At 37.2% G+C, this 23553-nt stretch overlaps 3 protein-coding genes across 6 annotated transcripts; 1 reads left to right on the forward strand and 2 right to left on the reverse strand.

The window, feature by feature from the left end:
- Window positions 1–3654: 3654 nt before the first annotated feature.
- Window positions 3655–12576, reverse strand: LOC129743589 (uncharacterized). Of its 3 annotated transcripts, XM_055735651.1 has the most exons (3): window positions 12181–12576; window positions 4447–5029; window positions 3655–4382 (listed from the first exon to the last, which is right to left on the reverse strand). In XM_055735651.1, exons 1-3 carry the CDS (start codon window positions 12231–12233, stop codon window positions 4116–4118), a joined length of 903 nt encoding a protein of 300 aa, XP_055591626.1. In that variant the 5' UTR covers window positions 12234–12576; the 3' UTR covers window positions 3655–4115. The 3 variants fall into 3 exon arrangements, with proteins under 3 accessions (XP_055591626.1, XP_055591625.1, XP_055591623.1); XM_055735650.1 differs by lacking the exon at window positions 12181–12576 and having other exon boundaries at window positions 3655–4358; window positions 4447–5452; XM_055735648.1 differs by lacking the exon at window positions 12181–12576 and having other exon boundaries at window positions 4447–5452.
- A 243-nt stretch (window positions 12577–12819) lies between these two features.
- On the forward strand, window positions 12820–15519 carry LOC129743592 (FAD synthase-like). Of its 2 annotated transcripts, none has more exons than XM_055735656.1 (4): window positions 12820–13860; window positions 14628–14975; window positions 15055–15164; window positions 15240–15519. In XM_055735656.1, the coding sequence occupies exons 1-4, from the start codon at window positions 13801–13803 to the stop codon at window positions 15376–15378; spliced, it is 657 nt and encodes a 218-aa protein (XP_055591631.1). In that variant the 5' UTR covers window positions 12820–13800; the 3' UTR covers window positions 15379–15519. The 2 variants fall into 2 exon arrangements, with proteins under 2 accessions (XP_055591631.1, XP_055591630.1); XM_055735655.1 differs by having other exon boundaries at window positions 13546–13860; window positions 15055–15176.
- LOC129743590 (cleavage and polyadenylation specificity factor subunit 4) lies at window positions 15507–18318 on the reverse strand. Its single transcript, XM_055735652.1, has 4 exons — window positions 18095–18318; window positions 17510–18036; window positions 15704–15852; window positions 15507–15640 (listed from the first exon to the last, which is right to left on the reverse strand). The coding sequence occupies exons 1-4, from the start codon at window positions 18195–18197 to the stop codon at window positions 15553–15555; spliced, it is 867 nt and encodes a 288-aa protein (XP_055591627.1). The 5' UTR covers window positions 18198–18318; the 3' UTR covers window positions 15507–15552.
- Window positions 18319–23553: the final 5235 nt, after the last annotated feature.

A 23553-nucleotide genomic window follows, 5' to 3' on the forward strand; every position in this document is an offset into this window, starting at 1 on the left:
ATGCACCGAATGATTTCTCATCTAGAAATGTTTCCGATGCATTAAAAAATAATAACTCAAAACTTTTTTTTAAATAACTTTATGATTACACGCAAAGAAATTACTGAGTTATTAAATATAAATGTTTTTTATATTTTATTCATTTCTGAGTGTAGACCTTACTTAATCTGGGCTTCTGCCATGCGCTCAAGATCGGAGCAACACTTATTTGCCTACGAACGTACTTGCAGACAACTAATCAACCTAAGCACATATTTAGAATAAAACAAACATAATTAGTTTAAGCACTCCACATGTTCAGACTGTCTTATATTTGCACGTGATTGCACTTACAGTTTCGTGCAATAGCTAACCCAGCCAACAATTTGGTAGGTATATCAAAAGATATACGTACGTCTATGTCGACACAAATCATCGTACATGACGTTAGAAAAAAGCATATACCTACCAAAAGTGGAGGCAATATACGTACATGTTTTCGTTATTTTCTGGTTTACGACATCGACAACATCATATGTGATGTCATTTACGATGTTAGAAATACTTTGGTACTTTATGTAGCATTGGCGTCGTTTTGTACGTTACATTAAAGGATTCGATTCATGCGCATTTACGATGATGGGAGGATTGACAGTTCCATCCACACTTTATGCGATGTGTGTTTTACCCTTTTACGACTTGAAGCGATATGATGATAAATTGGCGATTTAAGTCACCCTTAATGCGAGGTGTGTTGAACTATTGTACGACTTGAAGCAATCTGACGATGAATTGGCGATCTAAGTCACCATGCGAGGTGTGCCGAACTCTTGAACGACTTGAAGCAATCTGTCAATGGATTGGCGATTTAAGTCACCCTTTATGCGAGATGTTTTGTACTCTTGTATGACTCGAAGCAATCTGACGATGGAATGTCGATTTATGTCACCCTTTATGCGAGATGTGTTGCAGTCTTATACGATGTTCAAAGATTTTAACATCGATTGACAACTTAAGTCACATTTTATAAGATGTGTGTTGTAAGCTTGTACGATATGATGCAATTTGACATTTGATGGACTCTTTAAACGATATTTTATGTGAGTTGGGATGTACTCATGTACGATTTGTATCATAAAACGATTTTGCGGACCATTTTATGTAGCATGTTATGTGTAATATTGTGATTGAAATATGACGCTAGGAAGAAATAAAATTAATTGATGATTTTAACTGATTTTTATTATAACTAACATTGAAATGCACTACATATATTTTCGTAGGTACCGCAACCGAGCATTGTCCCGCTCGCTACTTTCCTAACTTCCGCCGCTTTCATGCCTCCCTCAGGATCTTTGACGCCTCTTTCTTCTGGGTTTACAGCGGAAATTGCCGGGCTACAATTCTGTCCATGAACATTCCTTGTTACTCGTAGTATGCACATGCAAATCGCCGGGTTATCCGGCGGGTTTTTTTTTAATCTGAGCCTAGTAGGGGAGAGTAATCCTGTTATTTTTGAAAGGAAAATGTTAGTGAGGTTTCTGTCCAACGTTGTTTTTCCAAAACCTACCTTTATTATTTTTTTTTCATCCGTTTGCTTGTTTGCTTCAGTCGTCAACTTTCACAACATTCAAAAGCTGATACAAAATTACAAGCACGATCGCAAAATTGCACACCCACTGAACACGATTTATCACGATGAAGTTTTAATATCATGATGAGATGTGGGCGAACGCTAAGTATCTGTTAATACGAATCTGATTTGATCGCATTAAATATATTTATATCGTGGGTAAAGTGACCGATTATACGATTATAATTATACTTGTTATAATATTTGTAGCTATATCGGAAAAACACGGTGTTAATTTGCCTACTAATGTGACATTCTAGTAAACATACAACGTGATACGAAAGACGATGCTTACGTAGTATTCTTTACGAATTTATTCGAAGTCATTTACGATTTCGATTCGAAAATCATTTGTGTACCAATAAAATGCTTCTTAAGAAATCTTACGCGATCGTTATAAGATTTCATTTGACATCGGCGGAACTAAATACGACTTCATCCAACATATCGTAACTAAGTCGTATTTCATTGGGAAGTTGCATCTTCTACGATGAATAAACGATATGGTCGAATGGTAAGTGTACATATTTACGATTCCGATTTGAGTTGCATCTATATACGAGTTCGACGATGATTTCTTTTACGATTTCATGTTGGCTGGGAACTGGCACAGTGCTGAGCCCTGATCTTCACCGCCGAGCGACTTCTACCAAATGAGGCTGCGATAATCGACGACGATTAGCTAACCCCTACCCCAAGCTAAGTCGCTGCAATCGAGGGCAGAGCCCTCGGCAGTTGTATGTGTCACATCGCATTCCAGAATCCCTAACTCATGGGCTTTTGTCCGTTTCTATTTTTTTTTCTCAAGGACATTGGTGGTACTTGCAATTTTTTTTACCACGTAGCCTCTTTTTGCAAACTCGTTTAGTCGGTTGCAAAATTGAATGAGATCGCCTGTGGAACTCAACTAAGAAGCTCGGAAGCCTAGCGCGGTTGCCTCTAGAGACTGAGAGATGTCGCGTCAAGCGTCGAAAAGATAGCTTTTGAAACTTTAAGCTTGAGTCTGTTATGGCAAGGGATTTAACGGACATACTATTTCGATGAGGACGTAACTCAGAAATATATTACACTTGGCCGATGTCCCGGTCCCAACGGGTGATATGTGCTCTACGGAATCTCCGTTTTCTGCTAAACGCACGGCAATTGTAGTCCGTAGCAATTTCCTCCTACCACTTAAGTGTCGAAACCGACAGGTTTGTCCGCCATATTTACTCGCTTCTTAAGTCACTTTTCACAACGCTAGGAGCTATCCGTGTCCGACGCTCTCTCTGAAAAGTTAGTCTTCAAACTGATCTCCTTTACACATCTTGTCCTGTGCCGAACCTATTCTCTGAGCTTTTTAGGAAACTCTACACACTCTCGTCATCCCTTGAAGCTCAATACAAATTCTCCCTTTTTTATTCAAAGAGCAAGCATTGTGATCCGCTCCTTATACAACAAATAACAGGAGCACTTTTTTTGCGATAGGGGTGGGAACTCAAACTATAGTAATATTTCTTGATGATTTCATTTTTCTGTAAACGCATGTTTGTTCGATTCTATTAATTTAAAGAGCTCATCCTTTTATATTTGATTGAAACAATTCTATTTATTTTTCTGTCTAAAGCATTATTATAATGTATATATTTATACCTATTGGAGTTTCTTACTTATTTATCTAATACCTATCCATATAAACTTAACCTGCCTTAGTTTATTTATTTAGATTACCACACTCCACTTTATTTCCTACATTCGCCTCCGCCTCTATACTGCATTGAAGGACGAAATCGGTTGGAAAAGATGTTCATATATTTACGTGAATTAAGAATATTTTATTAATTAACGCATCTTTACAACAATAAATGGAATAACTAATACAATCATTTTTATTTTAAATAATGGTAACGTTTATCTCTTATTATCGAAATTACCTCGACTTAATTTTATTAAAAACATTTAATACTTTTCTTGAATGTTTTATTGAATAATCCAAACTAAGAGTGTAAATTAAGATTAAAAATTAGAAACGGATAAAGTGCCAGAAAACCTGGCACCCCTGGTTGAAAAGGCCTTTTAAGTTTGACGTCTCACGCCGTCTCACGGAGCATCGAAAAAGAATTCAAGATGAAGAAAAAGTAAACAATGAATCAACTGACGAACTCGGAGCATCTGAAGCCATCAACAATGCGAAATTCAATTAAAAAGGACATTATCCAGATCGAAACCACTACGAAACTTCCTCGAAACCGCTGCTGAAATACTTAAGCGCTGAAGTATTGACGTTTGACTGTTCAACTGCAAATGCAATCGTGAGTAAAATACTTTTATTTTTTTCTAAGTGAGGTTAAAGAGTTTCGGAAGGCTTGATCTGTAAAGCAGTTTGCAGATCTGTAACTGTGGTTACTGTTTTTGTAACATAGAACTGATGAGTGTCACGGAAACATATATCAGTAATGAACTTTGTCACATGGATTTTAATTAATTGAAACTTTAACAAAATAAGATTACACTCAGAAAAAAATTAATATATCACATGATAGACAAAGTGATCATTAAATTTGTTTGGCTTGTTGATAATTCGCTTAGGTCTTTGCTCGTATGGATTTGTAACCATTGTAGGCGAGTTTCTCTCTCTCTTGTTAGGTGTAGCGGGAACCAAACTATTCGAGATATTGATTCCTTCAGTGGAATGATGTTCCATATCGATATCTGTCTCTTCCGTTTCGATGTCATGGCACTCCGTTTCTTCAACAGCATAATCATCCTCAGAACATAGATCGAAAGAATCCTAATTAATATGATGAATGATTTACTTATTCAAATACTAGAATCAATTTGTTATGATAGTTTACCTGATTTAACACCATATCCTTAAATTTCATAGGCTGTCTGATGTTACGCCTTGGTCTGATTCTTGGTGATTGTGCATTTACTCCTCCTGTTTGTTCATCGGTATGCGAATTCATATTAAAATGACCTCGTGTTCCCATTGTATAATCCGTCGACTGAGCGTTCCCGACGTTCGATGTCTCTGCTGAGTCGATAATATTTTCTTCAAACTGGGAAATACGCTGGTTTTCTGCACCTGGGACTAGTTTGATGTCTTGTACGTTACGTGAGAACCTTACACCTTTTTCGTTCTCGATAACCACCTTCGCTCCTTCCCTCGACAAAACTCTGAAAGGCTCGCGTGAAAAGGATGGATCGGTTTTGCTCTTCTTGGGTATAGCCATAAAAACCATATCTCCACAACATATTGAAGACTCTTTGGCTCCGCGACGGTCGTCTGCATGTTTCTTGCTTATGTGTTTTGCTTCCCAATCTTTTTCCTTGACTTCTTCACGGTTTATGCTCTCCTCCTTAGAATTCCACAGACAAGGAAACATTCCTCGATATCGCCAGCCAACTAGTAGTTCGAACGGTGTAATTCCCAACCTAGAGTGAGGTTTAACGGTGTTGTGTATTCTGACATAGTTCTGGAGGGCCAGTTTCCAATCCATTTTGTCTTGTTTCGCTCCAGCTAAGGCTTTAATGATGCCCTGGTTCTGCCTCTCAACACTACCATTTGATTGGGCGCTCAAGGGTATGGATTTTCTAATTTTGACACCTTTGTCCTCCCAACATTTTACGAATTCTGTCCCTTGAAATGGGGGGCCATTGTCGGTCTGTATGATGAGAGGCAGACCCCATCTAAAGAAAATCAGATTCAATGCGCTATTAGTACTTTTTGCGTCCTTATTATCCATTTCTACTATCGACAGAAATCGAGAGTACGTGTCCACAAGAATTAAAAATTCCCCTGTTCCACAACCGTTAACTGTAAGAAAGTCTAATTGTAGGATTTCCCATGGCCCATTAGGTAACTGACGGTTTGATAGCGGTATTGGAGGGTTCTTATTAGAAATAAGGAGACAAGTTTGACACCTCTTCACAAACTTCTCCACGTCCAAACTCATCCCTGGCCACCAAAAGTAGTCTCGCATTACTCGCTTCATAGCGCTAATTCCGATGTGGCCTTGGTGGGCTGATTTTAATGCAGAATTGTGAAGGCTTTTTGGTAGGATTATTCTTTCCCCTTTGAAAAGCGTGTCTCCAACGAACCGTAGCTCCTTTGCATGGGCTTCATATCTGTTGAGTTGTTTGGGCCATTTTTGGGAAATCATAGATTTTTTAACAAGTGAGAGTTCTTCGTCCACTTCCGATTCTGCTTCGATTTCTGCCCAAGTCATAGTCATCGAACCTGGATCAAGAGAGTAAAGTAGATGTTTGTCATCGTCCTCGTCAAACCCTTCGTCACTTTGAGCTCTGCTTATGAGGCGTGAAAGGGCGTCAGCCACATTCAAATGTCCTGGAACTCTGGCTATTGTCATATCGAAACACTGTAACCTTAACGCCCAAGCCTCCGCTCGCGAAATGGCTCGTTTGCATGTCTTATACCCGAATCCAAATATGAACTCGTTCGCTTCAGAGTCTGTACGAACGGTAAATTTTAGGTTAGTGAGGTAGAACTTGAACCGTTCCACTGCCCAAACCACCGCAAGTGCCTCTTTCTGGGTATGGGGGTATTTTAATTCGCGATCAGTCAAAGCCTTGGAAGCGCAAGCAATTATCCTTGGAATTCCCGCGCTGTTCAATTGTGTTAGGACCGCCCCTAACCCGATTGGAGACGCATCGACGAAGAGTTCGGTCTTATCTCTGTGATCAAAATATCCGAGTCTGGTTATTGTTTTAAGTGCTTCATGTTTTAGATAATTGAATTCATTTTCCTCTCCAGGACCCCAAGAAAACTTTTCCGAATTAGCAAGTGCTCTAAGGCACACGGTTTTGTCCGCTCGGTTTGGGATGAATCGCTCCGAGAATGTCACTAGTCCCAAAAAACTTTTAACTTCATTCAACGTTTCTGGCCTACGGAAGTTTTCAATAGCTTGTAATTTTGTGTTTTCGACTCTCATCCCATCATGAGAGAGCTCAAACCCAAGAAATCGTACGGTTTGTTTTCCGAATGAGCATTTAGTTTCATTGAGCTTTACGTTGTGCTCCTTTAGACGATTCAAGGTTCTATTTAAATTGATATCGTGTTCTTCCTTCGTACAGCCGTAAACAAGGACATCATCCAAATAATTGCGGACTCCTTCTAGACCTGCCAAGACGATCGTCTGCATGGTTTCCTGAAAAATATCAGGAGCGTTTGACAGTCCAAAGCAAAGTCGCTTAAAGCGGAATGTGCCGTTTCCAGCGAAAAAGTTTGTCAAATGTCTGCTATCCTCCGCTAGCTCTATATGAAAATAGGCACTCGTGAGGTCAAGCGTCGAGAACCACTTGGCTCCATCTAGGCTGGACAAAATGTTCTCTAGCGTTGGCATTCTGAACGGTGTCCGAATTATGCTCTTATTCGGCCCTCTCAGGTCGACGACCAGCCTAATGTCGTCCTTTCCTTTTGGGACTACAAGAAGGGACGAACAAAAAGACCTGTCCATATCGTCCGTTACCTGCTCTATTATTCCTGACATCAGGAGTTCGTTTAACCGCCTTTCCGTTTCCTGTCTGAATGCAGGAGGAATATTCGTATATATGCGTCTAGAAGGTGGTTTACTGATATCGTACGAGATGGATACTGGGGGTATCTTGAACTTGGGGAACTCTGGCCAACTTTGTAGGGCACATATTTCTCCCGGTACCAGCCTATACTCCGACTCCGAAAGTTCCGATCTAATAGTAACTTTGAGTCCCAACTGAAGCACACTAAATCGAACTGCTGTGCTTCTACCTAGCAAAGCCCGAGCCATCGGGATAACATAAAACTTTTCTAATAGAATCGGACGATCCTCCGAAATAAAGAGCTCCGCGACAAATGTAGCTAAAACCGTTATATGACCATGAGAGGCATAAGCCTTAAGAGGTTTGTCGGAACCTTTCGTTACATTAATCAACTTATTCCTTGAAGAACTTTTCGTGGACAGCAAAAGGAAAGACTCTTCACTAATGGTGTTGACTTCTGCTCCCGAATCGATCAGAAAATATATTGGTACTCCTGCTACGTAGCCCAAAATAGTACCGTCCTCACACTCATTGGTTGACAAGCTGAATACCTGAAATTATTTCATGTTTTAATCAACATTGCTGTGAACATTGAAAAACAGTTTATTTCCTGCCTGTTTATTTCTCAAGGTAACCAAGAAGTAGAAGCGGTTTATAACTAACAGATGCTTAATGGTTTTTTTTTCAATAATTGCATTCGAAGACTTGGATCACAATTACATGCCATCCCTATGATACGATCAAATAACAACAATAACAGTTACAACTCATTAATATTTTATTTGTTTTTCTTTTATCCAACAAAAAAGTAGTTACTTTCTATCTTTCAATTACAACCAACCAAACTTCAATTTCATTTACGATTAATAAAAGGAAAGAAGAAAAAAAAATTGCTTGTCACACCGGAAATTTCTATTATGAAATTCAATATTAAATATCAGAACTTACAGAATTGCCTTCCGGCTCGATATCCTCATTATTCTCATCCTTAGTGATTGCCAACACCTTTCTCATTTTAGGTACCGGTGGCTCCTCTTCGGTTTGATGACGACGCTTATTTCCTCTAGTTTCCCCTCGGATATCGGAACGTCGCTCCCGTAACATCGGACACGCTCTTTTAATGTGCCCACGTTCACCGCATACGTCACAAACTTTGTGTTTTGAGTTGCAGTTCTCAGACGGGTGAAATCTTCCGGCACAATGAATACAAGGCTCAAAACCACGAGGCATTGTTTGCTGCGAGAAACGGCCTCGTTGGTCACGATTGACTCGTTGGTCCTGGCTATGAGCATTTCTAGAGTAACCCGAAGATATATTCATTCTTGGCTGGACGCCGCCACGATTGCCAGATGGAAAGCGATAAGCGTCTTGTTGATAGCGCCTTGTTGGTTGTCGCTCTTGGGTAACCGCTGCAATCACACTTTGGCTCCCTTGATGAGTTCTTGCGAATACTTCTTCATTTACTTTGGCCAATTCGTGGGAACGTACCTTATCGACAAACTCTGATATTGGATAACCCTTCCGAGCGACCTTTCGAGCAATGTCTCTTACCTTGGCGTCACGAGCGTGGCTTTGGACTACTTCAGCCACATTCTCAGCGAGTTGATCATCGGGAAAATCGCACATTTTCGCCGCAGCAACCACCCTTTTCAAGTATTTGAGGTCCGACTCGTCACTCGATTGTACCGTGGCTCTCAATTTTTGACGATGTGTCATCACGTACTGCCTCGAACTGAAATATTCAACCAGCCTACGGATTGCGTCGGAATACGGTTCCGTACCAGGGTCAGGACCACCAGCAGAAGACTTAGTTCCGTCGAGGATTTCAAGTAACTTCATACCGGCCTTAACGCGAAGCAAACGCATTTTTGTGAATTCGTTATCAATTCCAGCGAGTTCCATAGAAGCTTCAAAAAGGGATTTCCACTGCTCAAACGTTTTTCTGTCGACCTCCTCTTCTCCGGATGCTGGTTTACATTCGGCCACATTTAAAGTAGCGAACGACAAACTGTTCATTGAATTTATTAGAACCGATTCTTCATTATGTTGTAAATTCTCGCGCATCGTGGAATGCTTTTGGATAAAATCCACGTTATATTCACTGTTTTCCACGATTTCTTCTAATTCTCTTTTATCAGATCGTGCTTTCTTCAATTTATTCGTCAACGAAAGCCTACGAGATCTTTCCAATTTTAACTGTCTTCTCAGGAACGCCAATTTTGTATTCTTTCTCTCTAACTTCAATTTCTTATTCTTCCTAAAAAAGATTGTAAAGACAAAAACTTGTTAGCCACGTACCTTATACAGTTGTAGTTTTCGTTTTCATTGTTTTTTTTGTGCTTTTGAATTCAACGAGTCATTCAATCGTGTTTTTCTAACTATGAAGATAATGCTGACTCTCTCAAAGCTTTGCTCTTTTTGTTAAGTAATACCTCTACTGGGGTTCTACTTAGGTACCGCAGTACATTTTACCTTTAAGTAATTAACCATACATTGTAAGATATTTTCCCTATGCTGCCCCTCTCAGGGGTTTGCACTTAGGTGATCATTTTTGTTTTATATTTCTGTACCGGGGTTTTTACATTTCACTTCAGAGTAAATAATCGTACTGTTCCTCACAGGAATTTGTACTATTTGTTAACAAAATGTATAATGCTACCCCCCTCAGGAGTTTGCAATGATCATCTTCTTAAAGGCCTAATCAATACTACCCCACTCCTAGTTTGGTACTGTTCCTCACAGGAATTTGTACTCATTATAAACTATCTCCACAATGCTGCCCCTCTCAGGGGTTTGCACTTAGATGATCATTTCCATTTTATATTTCTATACCTCCCCTCTCAGGGGTTTGTACATTTTATCGTTGAGTCATTAATCGTACTGTTCCTCACAGGAATTTGTACTAATTGTAAACTATCTCCACTATGCTGCCCCTCTCAGGGGTTTGCACTTAGATGATCATTTCCATTTTATATTTTTATACTGCCCCTCTCAGGGGTTTGTACAATTTATCGTTGCGTAATAAATCGTACTGTTCCTCACAGGAATTTGTACTAATTGTAAACTATCTCCACAATGCTGCCCCTCTCAGGGGTTTGCACTTAGATGATCATTTCCATTTTATATTTCTATACCTCCCCTCTCAGGGGTTTGTACATTTTATCGTTGAGTCATTAATCGTACTGTTCCTCACAGGAATTTGTACTAATTGTAAACTATCTCCACTATGCTGCCCCTCTCAGGGGTTTGCACTTAGATGATCATTTCCATTTTATATTTTTATACTGCCCCTCTCAGGGGTTTGTACAATTTATCGTTGAGTCATTAATCGTACTGTTCCTCACAGGAATTTGTACTAATTGTAAACTATCTCCACTATGCTGCCCCTCTCAGGGGTTTGCACTTAGATGATTATTTCCATTTTATATTTTTAAATATACTGCCCCTCTCAGGGGTTTGTACAATTTATCGTTGCGTAATTAATCGTACTGTTCCTCACAGGAATTTGTACTAATTGTAAACTATCTCCACTATGCTGCCCCTCTCAGGGGTTTGCACTTAGATGATCATTTCCATTTTATATTTTTATACTGCCCCTCTCAGGGGTTTGTACAATTTATCGTTGCGTAATAAATCGTACTGTTCCTCACAGGAATTTGTACTAATTGCAAACTATTTCCACTATGCTGCCCTTCTCAGGGGTTTGCACTTAGATGATCATTTCCATTTTATATTTTTAAATATACTGCCCCTCTCAGGGGTTTGTACAATTTATCATTGCGTAATTAATCGTACTGTTCCTCACAGGAATTTGTACTAATTGTAAACTATCTCCACAATGCTGCCCCTCTCAGGGGTTTGCCCTTAGACGATCATTTCCATTCATATAATTTTTTGCCCTCTTAAGTGTTTGTACGCTTACCGCTAAGAAATTAATCGCACTGTTCCTCACAGGAATTTTATTATTTGTGAAAAAAAAACAAAATCATGCTACCCCTCTCGTGGGTTTGCACCTCCTCAGGGGTCAGTACTGCTGCTCGCAAAGATCTATCCCATTGGACTAATAACGCTACCCCACCTATTATCAAGTGTCAAAGGTTGAATTTTATTATTTTATCATCTTTTCTGTTTTTGTTATTCTCACGTAGTTTTAACAATTATGGGATGCAACCTTTAGTTAGCATGAATCAAATTCAACCTGTAAGGCTTAATGTGTGTTTTTTTTTAATAATTTCGAATCACTTTACGTTAATAGTTAGTCATGATTTACACTATTCAGTAAATAATCATGATTTACACTATTGTAGCCAAAATAAAATGGAAAGATTATTCCCGTTCCAATTTCACGTGAGGATTTTGAGCATGTTTTTATACACCCAGAAATTGAAATAGCGAAAACATATTTTTTCAACATTCATTTGGAGATCTTAACTTAACTAATCTCACCTTAGAGGTCCGTACGAAAGAGACACAATTTTCTCTTCTTTTTTTTTTTACCTAACCTCCCATTTTGTTTTATGCGCATTATGGCTGGAAATGGTTCTCCAGCCAACATAAAATTAAATCCCCACGTATAAAATATCCTGGTTCCGAGCAGTTTCCAATACGCCGTAATAATAAGTAACCGGATCATGCTAACATTCATTTGAAAGGTTTTAGTTACACTTAGTGGAATATACCTAAGCACGCTGATTGAGTGGGATAAGTCCCCCTTTTCCCCAATCTTCCATTTTGTCATTTACACGTGATTGCAGAAGCTGATCCGCCATTTTCTTTTTAGGAACAACTTGATGCTAGAATCGAATAGATTTTGCTACTGACCAATGAAAAACTTTATTCCAGTAATCTATTAACTACATTAGCATGCCGATTGACTGTGATTAATCACCTTCGCATTTTCACAACCCTCCATTTTGCAATTTTATCGTAATGGCAGGAACTGGTTCGCCATTTTCTTTTTAGGAGCAGCTTGATATTTGAATCGAATGATTTTTTTTTTTTTTTTACTGACCATCAAAAACCTTTATTGAAATAATTTATTAACTCACCTCTTCGTTGTACCGGCTGCGCCAATGTCGAAACCGACAGGTTTGTCCGCCATATTTACTCGCTTCTTAAGTCACTTTTCACAACGCTAGGAGCTATCCGTGTCCGACGCTCTCTCTGAAAAGTTAGTCTTCAAACTGATCTCCTTTACACATCTTGTCCTGTGCCGAACCTATTCTCTGAGCTTTTTAGGAAACTCTACACACTCTCGTCATCCCTTGAAGCTCAATACAAATTCTCCCTTTTTTATTCAAAGAGCAAGCATTGTGATCCGCTCCTTATACAACAAATAACAGGAGCACTTTTTTTGCGATAGGGGTGGGAACTCAAACTATAGTAATATTTCTTGATGATTTCATTTTTCTGTAAACGCATGTTTGTTCGATTCTATTAATTTAAAGAGCTCATCCTTTTATATTTGATTGAAACAATTCTATTTATTTTTCTGTCTAAAGCATTATTATAATGTATATATTTATACCTATTGGAGTTTCTTACTTATTTATCTAATACCTATCCATATAAACTTAACCTGCCTTAGTTTATTTATTTAGATTACCACACTCCACTTTATTTCCTACATTAAGCAGCCGCCCGGATCGGAAGGAATATCGCAACCGGACCGATTACTGTCAAACCATTAGTTGTCAGTTTGAATCTATACGGTTTCCCTTCAAAATCTGTTGGATTTTCCTGACAATTTCTCCGCTGCCATACAATGACAGATATCGAAATCGATCAGTTTAGTTTCGATTCGAATTCTGTCAGTTTTTCTTGCGACGGGCCATCATTTGAAAAACGATCGGTTATTTTTCGTGTCTGTCGCACGCCGCGTTTTCGTTGCCGGTCAAAATTTCACGCCTGTTATCAAATTAAGTGGCTGGCCTTTCAAGCTTTTTACAGTCTGCTTCATGCCTAGCGCATTCAATATGCTGAAACAAGGTGGTGGAGGAAAAGCTGGGGGAGCTTCGACCACAATTTCATGGGACCATTTCTTCAATTGACTGTTCCGCTACAATCAGAATCTGAGACAGGAGCAAAACTCCGGCAGTGAAACAGTTTACCGCTACAGAGAGCCCTCAGCAGAAACATCAATCAGGAAATTGCCATCATCGACGCAGCTTACTCCCTCTTCGACACCTTCACATCATTCCCCGGACGTTAGAGATAACAGGATGCAAATCCTGCAAAAAAGTTCGGTGTTGCAAAACATCGTGTTTTTCTATCACCCTCCGCCAAAAAGTGTTATACGATACAAATTTTGCAGCGCGAAACTGTTCGAATATCAGATTTTCCCAACACCGGTGGACGGCAAATGTGTTGTGATGTGATGTAAACCTTCGAAATTTCCAACTCCATCTCAACCAGTGAACTTGCTCTTAGGCTTTAATTCTTTAAAAGTTTCAAACTGAGTTTTGAGTTAAATTTCTGACCGTGCAGCTACACGAAAAATTTTGCCGCACCCCATTTCTCGTTCGTAAAATTTTGTATTTAAAGCAGGACGTGCGAACTGTCACCACAAAAGGGAGCTACGTCATCGTGATTCGACCCATGCTTTGCTTCATCATATCATATGTCATGGAAGCATAAAAAAATTATGTTGCGGTGATGTGTAGTTTTAGATGGTTTTTATTATTATGGACGAGAATAGTTATAAGTTAAAGCTAAATCATAGCGAACAGGTTAGTTATATTTATGCAAAGTTTCCTTAAAACTCCGACCGCCGTAAAACCTTGCACAATCTTAGGACAGGAGAGTGAATGTTACATGAGACTGCTGCGTTACGAGATAACGAGAGTGATGTTAAATCAAAATAGAACACATTTTTTTTTCAGTATTAGTACATACTCGAAAAACTGGTTTTATTTATTTATTAATATGTATTATTGATCACGAGAAATTGAGCGAGATAAAATGAACACACTTCATATTTGTATTAAAGTGTCATTATAGTTAACACTTCACTGACCGGTCCTTTTTAGGAGCCTATACTCAGTTTTCCCTGGTAAATTGAATCTATTTTATCTATTGGTCTTTCTTTAGAAACGAGTACCTAGTTAAAACAATTATGCAATAATTAATTTTAGGTAAAAATATCAATTGTTTTATTAAATGCAATTTGTTAGGATTAATACTTAAGTAGTAGTAGCTCGGACAACCTAATGTCTATTATACGCTTTTGGTCAGTAATGTGATAAATTCGGTCAAGTTGGTATTATGTACGTTTCAAATGTGTAGAACTATTTTCTTAGGAAGCAGTTGAAATGATGTTATTTAGGTTGAACACTACTATCTAATATCGGTTTAATTTTATTTCGTTCAATACACTTATGATCCTACAATAACAGTTTCTGACTTAACCATTTTGTACAGGCAGTTTTTGTGTATTTTGATATTAACTTTCTACAACTAATTGATAAAATGCATTAAATAAACTTCACTATTTTAGCTATTGAATGAAGCCTTCGCTAAGTACTCTGAAAAGGAAATATTTTTATCCTTCAATGGAGGCAAAGACTGCACAGTTCTGTTGGATATGGTCATGAAATGTGTGCCGAAATTAATAAACAACAGCACCAATCTCAAAATAATCTACGTTCAACCAAATCAACCATTTGAAGAAGTAGAACAATTCGTTGAGCAATGTATCATTTTCTACGGCGTAAAAATACAAATAATGAAAGGTGGGATCCGAACAGTTTTGGAAAAACTTTGCAGAGAAGACCCATCAGTAAAAGCATGCCTTATGGGATCACGTAGAACTGATCCATACTGCGCTGAATTAGAATTTATGCAGGTATGTATTAAATCTTATTTTAAAATAAAGTAATTATGCTTCTCTTAAATTTATGAAATATTTCGTTTCTCCTTCCTAGGAAACCGATTCAGGTTGGCCTAAACTAATGCGTATTAATCCGCTGTTGGACTGGAAGTGTGCAGACGTTTGGCATTACATAAGAAATAATAATGTTCCGTACTGCAAATTGTACGATCAGGGGTAAAAAAGTAATTTATTTTTTGTGCACTTCATTTCTAATTCTTTTCCTTCATTTTCCAACAGATACACATCTATAGGGGATAAGAGTAATACCGTTCCAAATCCACATTTAAAAAGAGAAGGAAGCACGGGAGGACTTACATATTTACCAGCTTACCTGCTAGAAAATGCCGATGAATATGAAAGATGTGGTAGAACATAGGTTCTGCCTACGCTATACAGACTGGTGCTCTTTAAACATGTTTCTGTCTTTAAATTCCTTTTTTATGTAGAGCGTTATTATTGTAGTCTTTTTTGTATACTTTTTTTAAATTAATTCAACGAATAAACTTTTTTTTCAAAATTGTGGTTTATTGTTGATTTGCTCAGTTAATGATTACTTTCGGGCAGCATTCGATAGGAAAGCCAGATGTCCTTTTGTACATTTATTAGCATAATGTCCTTTGTTGCCGCACTTGAAGCATCTGTAAAACAGTAATAGGTAAAATAATTGAAGACATTGATTGCAAAATAGAATTGAAACGTACGTTATTTCTTCCAAAGGTCTTGGCGGAGGTTTTTGCGGCAAAGGAGTGCTTTCTTCCGTGCCTTGAGCGGTATCTTGATTTGGACGATGTTTGAAATATCCCAGAGTTCGATACCGCTGTTCTTCCATTCTGAGGGTAGCCTCCCGTTGCTGAAATAATTTAAGCAAATGGAACATTAGATTATCATTGAAATTTTAATAAGTGGACTACAAATTTTATGGTCAAATTTCAGAACTACACCTAATTATAATATGCAATTTATTTGTTAAAGAAAACCTATCTATCCGTCCAGAGAGAAACGAGATGCAGTGTTTGTAAGTCTTAAAAGGTGGACATCATATGAATTTTAACTAATCTTTTCTCTTGTTCGTTAAGGCCTTTTCAAGACGCATGAATTAGGTACATAAAGAATATAACATTAGACTGAATGAATATCTTGTTCTGAAAAATCAACAGCATTTACGTTTCTTCTGTGGAACCGAGCCTGGTGATAGGTTTTGTGTCAATTTATAAATTCTCTACGGGACTTGAAGACCGTAACTTCGTACCTTATTAGACAGAAACGTTATAAGCTGCTGTTAAATAGAAGTGTGTGTTTGGCATTAAAAACGATTAATTTATTTTACAACACTGCTGGTACCTAGCGAGTTATTGTATAACTATTTTCAAACGAAGGTGTGTATATATATAGGAGGTGTTATCGAGTATCAAATTCCCGATGCATACCAACAAAAAAAGTTATGAAAATTTGGCGGTTCTATAGAATGGCAAACAAAATTATTTATTACTCTGATGTTCGTAATTTGCTTCTTTTGAAAAGTACATAAGATTGAAGACTGATTCTTCGGGTTCATCGGAAACTATGTTTTGAATTAATTTTGTTTATCCGGACCATTAATAATGAGCATTTAAAACCAATTTTCATCGCCTTCTCTCCTTGTGGAAAGCAAGCGATTTGATATTTTCTTGTATTTATGTTTAAGATTTGATGAATAATCTAAAAGACTTTATATTTTTGTGATGACAAGTCAATTTGAACGAGTTTTTATCCTAATCGCACAAGAAAAAGATCACACAAGACAAAAATTTAATAAAATTTTGATTTTGGATCGTCAAAAAAGCCCATTGCATATTACTTTTAGGTATGTCGAAAAGCCAAATCTCACGTGAGCTTTCATTACGTCGTATAAAACATCTTGAAAATTCACAGAAAACTGCTGCAAAAGTTATCAAATCAACTTTAAAATTTGTATTTCTCGTATAGAATATGTTGTGCAGACTACAAATATTCTAAATGGGAAGAAGTTGCGACTAGTTTATGTCAGTTTTCATATTATTTTGTAATAAAACTGTTTGTTTACATTTTGTTGCATACGACGTAATGATAGCTCACGCGAGAAATATTGTTTGTTACTTCAAAATGCACCATTGCATATTTTTCTCTTAGTTTTGATAATTATCATTTTGTAGAATTCTCGAAAACCAAACATAATTCTGTTAACGTTGTGCATTCAAAATGTAGAGCTGTGAACGTACTATATCACCCAGCTGATAACTCCATTCACTATCGAAATGTGATTTTCCTAAAAATTCCATACATTCGCCAGTTTTTCCATAACTATTTAGCAAAATATTCAATTCTCCCATATAATCACAAAAGTTCAAATTTACTCATGTAAACGTAACTTCAAAATTCTGCAAAAAAAACATGGAAGAGTTTTGAACGAAAACAAAGCTTTTAAAACCCATGGATTCGAGAAATTTAAAAATGACCATAAATCGACTCAGTCCAATATAACATCTCACCTCTTGAGGCATTTTCGGACAGTAGCAAGCTTTATGGCCCAGCTCACCACAGTAGTGACAAGTAGGGGGTCGTTTTGGCATCTGATCCTTTGTTTCCGGAGGCGGAGGAAGTTCGAAACGTGGATGCATGAATTTACACGATGTTCCATCGGGACAAAAGCCTGCTAGGTAGAAATTGCACAGGACTCTTCGCACATGTCGATGACGGCAGTTGGGCCCATGTCTACAGAATCCTCGGTCGTACCAAGGACAATCTCTTATCTTACTCTCGGGGTCTATATGCAAGAAAGGACATTCCTTATTGTGGCAGGCGTTGAATCTTGAATAGAAGTAACATTCCGGCATCTTAGTCATATCATATTCGTGTAAAAATTCGCATTGGTCGCCTTTCTTGCAAAGACCCCGAAGCCAATGTTTGCAAACGATTGTACGATCTCCTCGAATATGCCGGAACGGACAGGCGGATCCCTTTTCACATTCCGTTCCATCAGTCGCGTTAAAAAATAAACAAACGGCTGCAGTAGACTCTATAAAGGGATGAGATTAGTAAAAAAAAGCCAAAAAGTTTATTTTATGAATACTTACTATCCATTCCGGGAAACGGAAGAGATAATGCTCCAAACTGTTCATTAAGATCCTTTTCGATCTTAAACACCACATTTTCAACGTTTGCTATTAGCAGATCCATTACAATTTTAGAAATCGTAGCTTCACAATTTAATTATCAAATATTAATTCACGGAAAGGATGCGTGCACCGCACAAATAACAAACAAATTTACGTCAGGCCGAAAAATAGCAAATGCACGTTTATTGAGGACTAATTAAAAATAAGTTAAATAGGGTTAAATAGAACCGGCCAACTTATCGAAAGGGCACACAAATATAATCCCTTTTTGCTTTTCATTGAAGGATTTCGTGCAGTCTAAGAGCATCTGTATACGTGGTTAAAAAGCCGGTTTAGACCCAAATTCCGACCCAAGCAACCGCATCCGTGTTCCATTATACCAGTTTCATCTCAACATTTTTTAGAACCGGTATAAGGATTGATCCAAAACTGATGGATTTGGATCCAATTTGACGCAGTTCTAAACCGTTTAACACTTAATGGAACACGAGTGGGGTTGCCAGTTTTTTCACTGGATTGGATCTAATTTCGTTGGTTCAATTCTTGTATAAATTAGACCCAAGAATAGACCACGGATACAGATGCTCTAATGGCGTATTTTTTTTATTCCGGATTTGACTCTGGAACCGTCCGAATAAAAAAACGACTTTCGGGTTTCGAGTGATTCCATACGTAGGTGTGCGTGAGAACGAGTGCAATGTTTACATGCACTCAGAAAAATACTATTATGTATGCCATAAGATTCTCTTATGAAGTGGCGCCATAAGAAAAGTTAATGAAATTCATAAGATTGTCTTATGACGCGAATGAATTCTGAAGATGAACGCCTTCAACGAGAGGTTGCTGCTTTTCATAAGAGACTTTCTAATAAGAAAAATTCTAGATATTTCATGCTGAAAAAATTCACTTTATTGTTTGCAAATTTTTTAAAAATTAAATCCTTACGGTCACCATCAGCAGCGCATCAACAGACGGCTCCATCAAAGTATTTTTTTTTTGGCGCATCATAGACCTTTCGTTTTTTGCCGATCACCTTGCTGAAAAGTAAACAAATAATGTATTTTAGTTTACTAATATATTAAACGTTCACACAAAAAACATCAAATCGAACTTATTACCATTCCGGAGATAACAATAACATTTAACATTGAATGAAAACTATAATAACTATGAACTGGCGATTGCTTTGTATTGTTAGATGATGAAAAAAAACTTATGCTATGAATGAATGTGTTCATCATTTTTTCACAATACCGTGTCTTCTATTTTTCATAAGAACATCGTATGAAAATTGAAAGAATTTCATATAAGACTCTTTTTTTTTTTTTGTAAATTCTTTATTTGAAACGGCTCGTACCGTTAGGCTTTAAGGAGCCAAACTCGTTTTGTTTGATTACAACCCAAGCAACCAGAATTCTCTTAAAAAGGTTCCATAGAAGCTTAATCAGCTCTCGTTTGTGTCTGAAGAGAATGCTAATCAGCCCAAAATTTAAGTTCTTAAAGCTACTTTCAAGTTCGTTTAGGGGGCTGTAGAGAACGCTATTCAGCTTCTAAGAGAATGTCAAGAAACATCTACGCACCGAAAAAAAAAATCCAATTGACAGATTGCTCTGACAACCACATGTCAGATTGCTAGGTTGCCGGTCTATCATGGTCTATCTCATTGATTTTAATTATATTGTTTTGATTACAAAAGCTGCTTACACGCCTAGAGAATTGAACCGCTGCTCTCTAGGTTGCAATGAAACTCACCAGCCTCTCGACCAATCCAGCAATAGCTAATTGCCACTGTAATGATTATAGTATTTAAACTTAATGTCATTTGAGATGATTGAGTGGGTTGGTCAATAGAAGCTACCTTATTTCGTTCAAAGGACTTTCAGTACACAATATGAATCATAACAAAAATTCGCATCATCAAAATTTATTCGAATATCTTATTTAACATTTATAAGAAAAATTCGAAAAAATCTTGAATTCCATTTGTAAATATCAGTACAGATATAAACAAAACAAATACCATGACAAAAAATTGACAGACATTTTTGACATGTCGCTTAGAATTCCCATATAGGTTCTTTAAAACACCTTCAAGTATATTAATGATGCGCTTTAGAATGTTACGCGAACGTTATCGACCTTCTTGAAAAACATTTTTGACAAGTCGCTTAGAATTCCCATATAGGTTCTTTAAAACACCTCCAAGTATCTTAATGGTGCGCTTTAGAACGTTACGCGAACGTTATCGACCTTCTTGAAAAACATTTTTGACATGTCGCTTAGATTTCCCATACAGGTACTTTAAAACGCCTTCAAGTATCTTAATGGTGCGTTTTGGAATGTAACGCGAACGTTATCGACCTTCTTGAAAAAAGTTCCATTAAAAGCGCTTAGAAGTTCCGTTATCGATAGTTTAACCTTCCAAAGGGCGATGGAAGTTCCTGAGTAACTTTTACGCGACAAGAGTCACCTGAGGTTCCCGTAATACATTTTTTCAGCCAAATGTGAACTTCGGAGTTCGGAGTTAAGTAAAAACGCGACTTTTGGTTGCTTGGGAATTGTGTGCTTATATCTAGTTCAATTTAAAAAAAAAAAAGAAGATAGATAGGGAAATATGAAAATAAAAAGAATTATAGACGAAGATCAATAGCTTTTAGGAAAAGGTATATTTCAAACATGTAGTGGTATGAATAAGGTTTAGCAATTGCTTCGGTAGCTTTTACTTAGCTCGAAATCAGTCAAAGCAAAAGTCCAAAGCATTTGCTTAGTTTGATATGAATAAACATTTGCTTAGCGGATGTGTACTAAAGTCTTAGAACATAGCTTTTGCTTCGAAAAATAGAGCTATCCAACCAGCAGAATCTGAAGTTTTCTAAAGTAAAATGAAAGAAGACGATCAGAAAATTGAAAAGTACGGCTAAAGTAGCCTTGAAGTCGACGAATCGGGTGGTGGGTGTAAGAACGACCGGATTTTTTGGTAAATTTGTATGTTGATGTTTAAAGAAAAATGAATACATATTCAAATATTGTCAAACAAAAAATGGCCTAACTTTAATATTTATTATAAGTTCTCCCCCACCCCCACCCCATAGTATAAAAAATAGGCAATAGGCGCGCATTTTAATTCAGATATTTTTTCTTAAATCTTAGAATTATATAAAAATGAGAGATATGTATAATGTTTTAAATTATTACAATAATTTATTTCTTACTTTGAGCCAATTGGGACTTCATCCACTATAGCTGGATTTTTTTTTAATTTGACATATTTACTAATTGATTTGTTTAATTTCATCTTAGGCAAATGATTTTATACAACGACAAGAATATGAAAAAAGTTGGGTTATCACTTCGACTTTTCTTTATCCATGTTGAAAATGCCTTTTTGAATTGTTTTGAAGTGAAATATTGCTAATTTGATAAATTCATAACGTTATTAAAGAATTTTTTATTGGAAAAGTCTGCTACCGAGCATGCTTAGAAAATAGAGCATTTGCTTGGAGATTTGCCGAGCAATTGCTTTAGATTCGAGCTTTATTCATACCAAACTAGGTTGTTCTAAAAGTAAAAGCTCCTGACTGAGAAAACAGCTGTCAAAAAAACTTTATTCATAACAACCGAAGCAATTGCTTTAAGCGACTGCTCGACTGCTCGATTTAGTTTAGCAAAAGCAAATACTAGGTTTTTTTCATACCACCCATGTAGTCCAAGTCAATGACAGCCAGCACATCTCTCACTGGAACATAGGGTGGTTTTCCTCGGGCCCGAAGGGAGTCTATCAAATTCGTTCTAGCGACAAGATGGACCTCGCACGACCAAACAATATGCTCGATGTCGTGGTAACCTTGGCCGCAACTACACAAATTGCTGCCAGCAATATCAAAACGATAGAGTACCGCGTCTAAGGAACAATAGGTGATATGAAAAAAACCTAGCAATTGCTTTTGCTAAACTAAATCGAGCAGTCGAGCAGTCGCTTAAAGCAATTGCTTCGGTTGATATGAATAAAGTTTTTTTTGACAGCTGTTTTCTCTGTCAGGAGCTTTTACTTTTAGAACAAGCTAATTTGGTATGAATAAAGCCCAAATCTGAAGTAATCGCTCGACAAATCTCCTAGCAATAGCTTTATTTTCTAAGCATGCTCGGTAGCAGACTTTTCCAATAAAAAATTCTTTAGCAATGTCATGAATTTATTAAATTAGCAATATTACACTTCAATACAATTCAAAAAGGCATTTTCAACATGGATAAAGAAAAGTCGGAGTGATAATCCAGCTTTTTTTCATATTCCTGTCGTTGTATGAAATGATTCGTCTAAGATGAAACTAAACAAATCAATCAGTAAATATTCTAAATTAAAAATTCCGGCTAGAGTGGAAGAAGTCCCAATCGGCTTGAAGTTGGAAGAAAATTGTAATAATTTAAAACATAATTCAGACTTCCATATTTATATGATTTTTTCATAATTCTAAGATTTAAAAAAAAAATTAAATTAAGATGCGCGCCTATTGCCTATTTTTTATGCATCGGATTATCCCGATTCGAATACGTGTGGGAGAGCTATGATAAATGTTAAAGTTAGGCCATTTGTCGTTTGACTATATTCGAATATGTATTCATTTTTCTTTAAACATCAACATACGAGCACGCAATAATCAAAAACTTTCCGGTCGTTCTTACACCCACCATCCGCACCGTCGACTTCATGGCTATTTTAGCCGGACTTTTAAATTTTCTGATCGTCTTTTTTCATTTAACTTTAGAAAACTTCAGATTTTGCTGGTTGGATAGCTCTATTTTTCGAAGCAAAAGCTATGTTCTAAGACTTTAGTACACATCCGCTAAGCAAATGTTTATTCATACCAAACTAAGCAAATGCTTTGGGCTTTTGCTTTGCTTGATTTCGAGCTAAGTAAAAGCTGCCGAAGCAATTGCTAAACCTTATTCATACCACTAAATGATTGGACATGAGACGGGAAAATATACGAATAAAATCCCGACTCAAGTTCAATCTATTAAACCATGGTTTAAGGCTTACCTTTGGGATAATCGAGTGGAACCACCGACCCTTGTCATCCTCGTCCCATTTGCGCTGATATAAGACTCTTATGAAACTTTATTTTACACTCTAAAAGCGGTTTATAAGATGCATCTTATGAAGACTAATAAGAATTTGCCTGAGTGTGCAGCTGTCATTTTGTTCTCCCTTCTCGGTTCTTCACATCCGGATTGCCTTTTTCGTGTCTGGATTGCACTATGGACAGCAGATAGTACGATTTTGCTTGGCTGAGAGGTTCAAAATCGCGGCATTAATCATTTTCCCGTTCATTATTTCAACTGTTTTGCTTTCAGCCAAAAACAGCTGTTTAATGTTTTGACAACAACGTTGAGAGTATTGGAGAAGTAGTAATATGGTT

Source organism: Uranotaenia lowii, chromosome 2 (assembly GCF_029784155.1).
Source record: "Uranotaenia lowii strain MFRU-FL chromosome 2, ASM2978415v1, whole genome shotgun sequence".
NCBI lineage: Eukaryota > Metazoa > Arthropoda > Insecta > Diptera > Culicidae > Uranotaenia > Uranotaenia lowii.

Coding starts and splice junctions, on each gene's coding strand:
- LOC129743590 (XM_055735652.1), bottom strand. CDS start 18,197: ATGGATCTGCTAATAGCAAACGTTGAAAATGTGGTGTTTAAGATCGAA. Junction 18,037..18,094: donor TCCGTTTCCCGGAATGGATA/GTAAGTATTCAT, acceptor ATCCCTTTATAG/AGTCTACTGCAGCCGTTTGT. Junction 15,853..17,509: donor GTCCGAAAATGCCTCAAGAG/GTGAGATGTTAT, acceptor AAATTATTTCAG/CAACGGGAGGCTACCCTCAG.
- LOC129743589 (XM_055735648.1), bottom strand. CDS start 5,340: ATGGATAATAAGGACGCAAAAAGTACTAATAGCGCATTGAATCTGATT. Junction 4,383..4,446: donor AGGATATGGTGTTAAATCAG/GTAAACTATCAT, acceptor CATATTAATTAG/GATTCTTTCGATCTATGTTC.
- LOC129743592 (XM_055735655.1), top strand. CDS start 13,801: ATGGTTTTTATTATTATGGACGAGAATAGTTATAAGTTAAAGCTAAAT. Junction 14,976..15,054: donor CTGAATTAGAATTTATGCAG/GTATGTATTAAA, acceptor TCTCCTTCCTAG/GAAACCGATTCAGGTTGGCC. Junction 15,177..15,239: donor TGCAAATTGTACGATCAGGG/GTAAAAAAGTAA, acceptor ATTTTCCAACAG/ATACACATCTATAGGGGATA.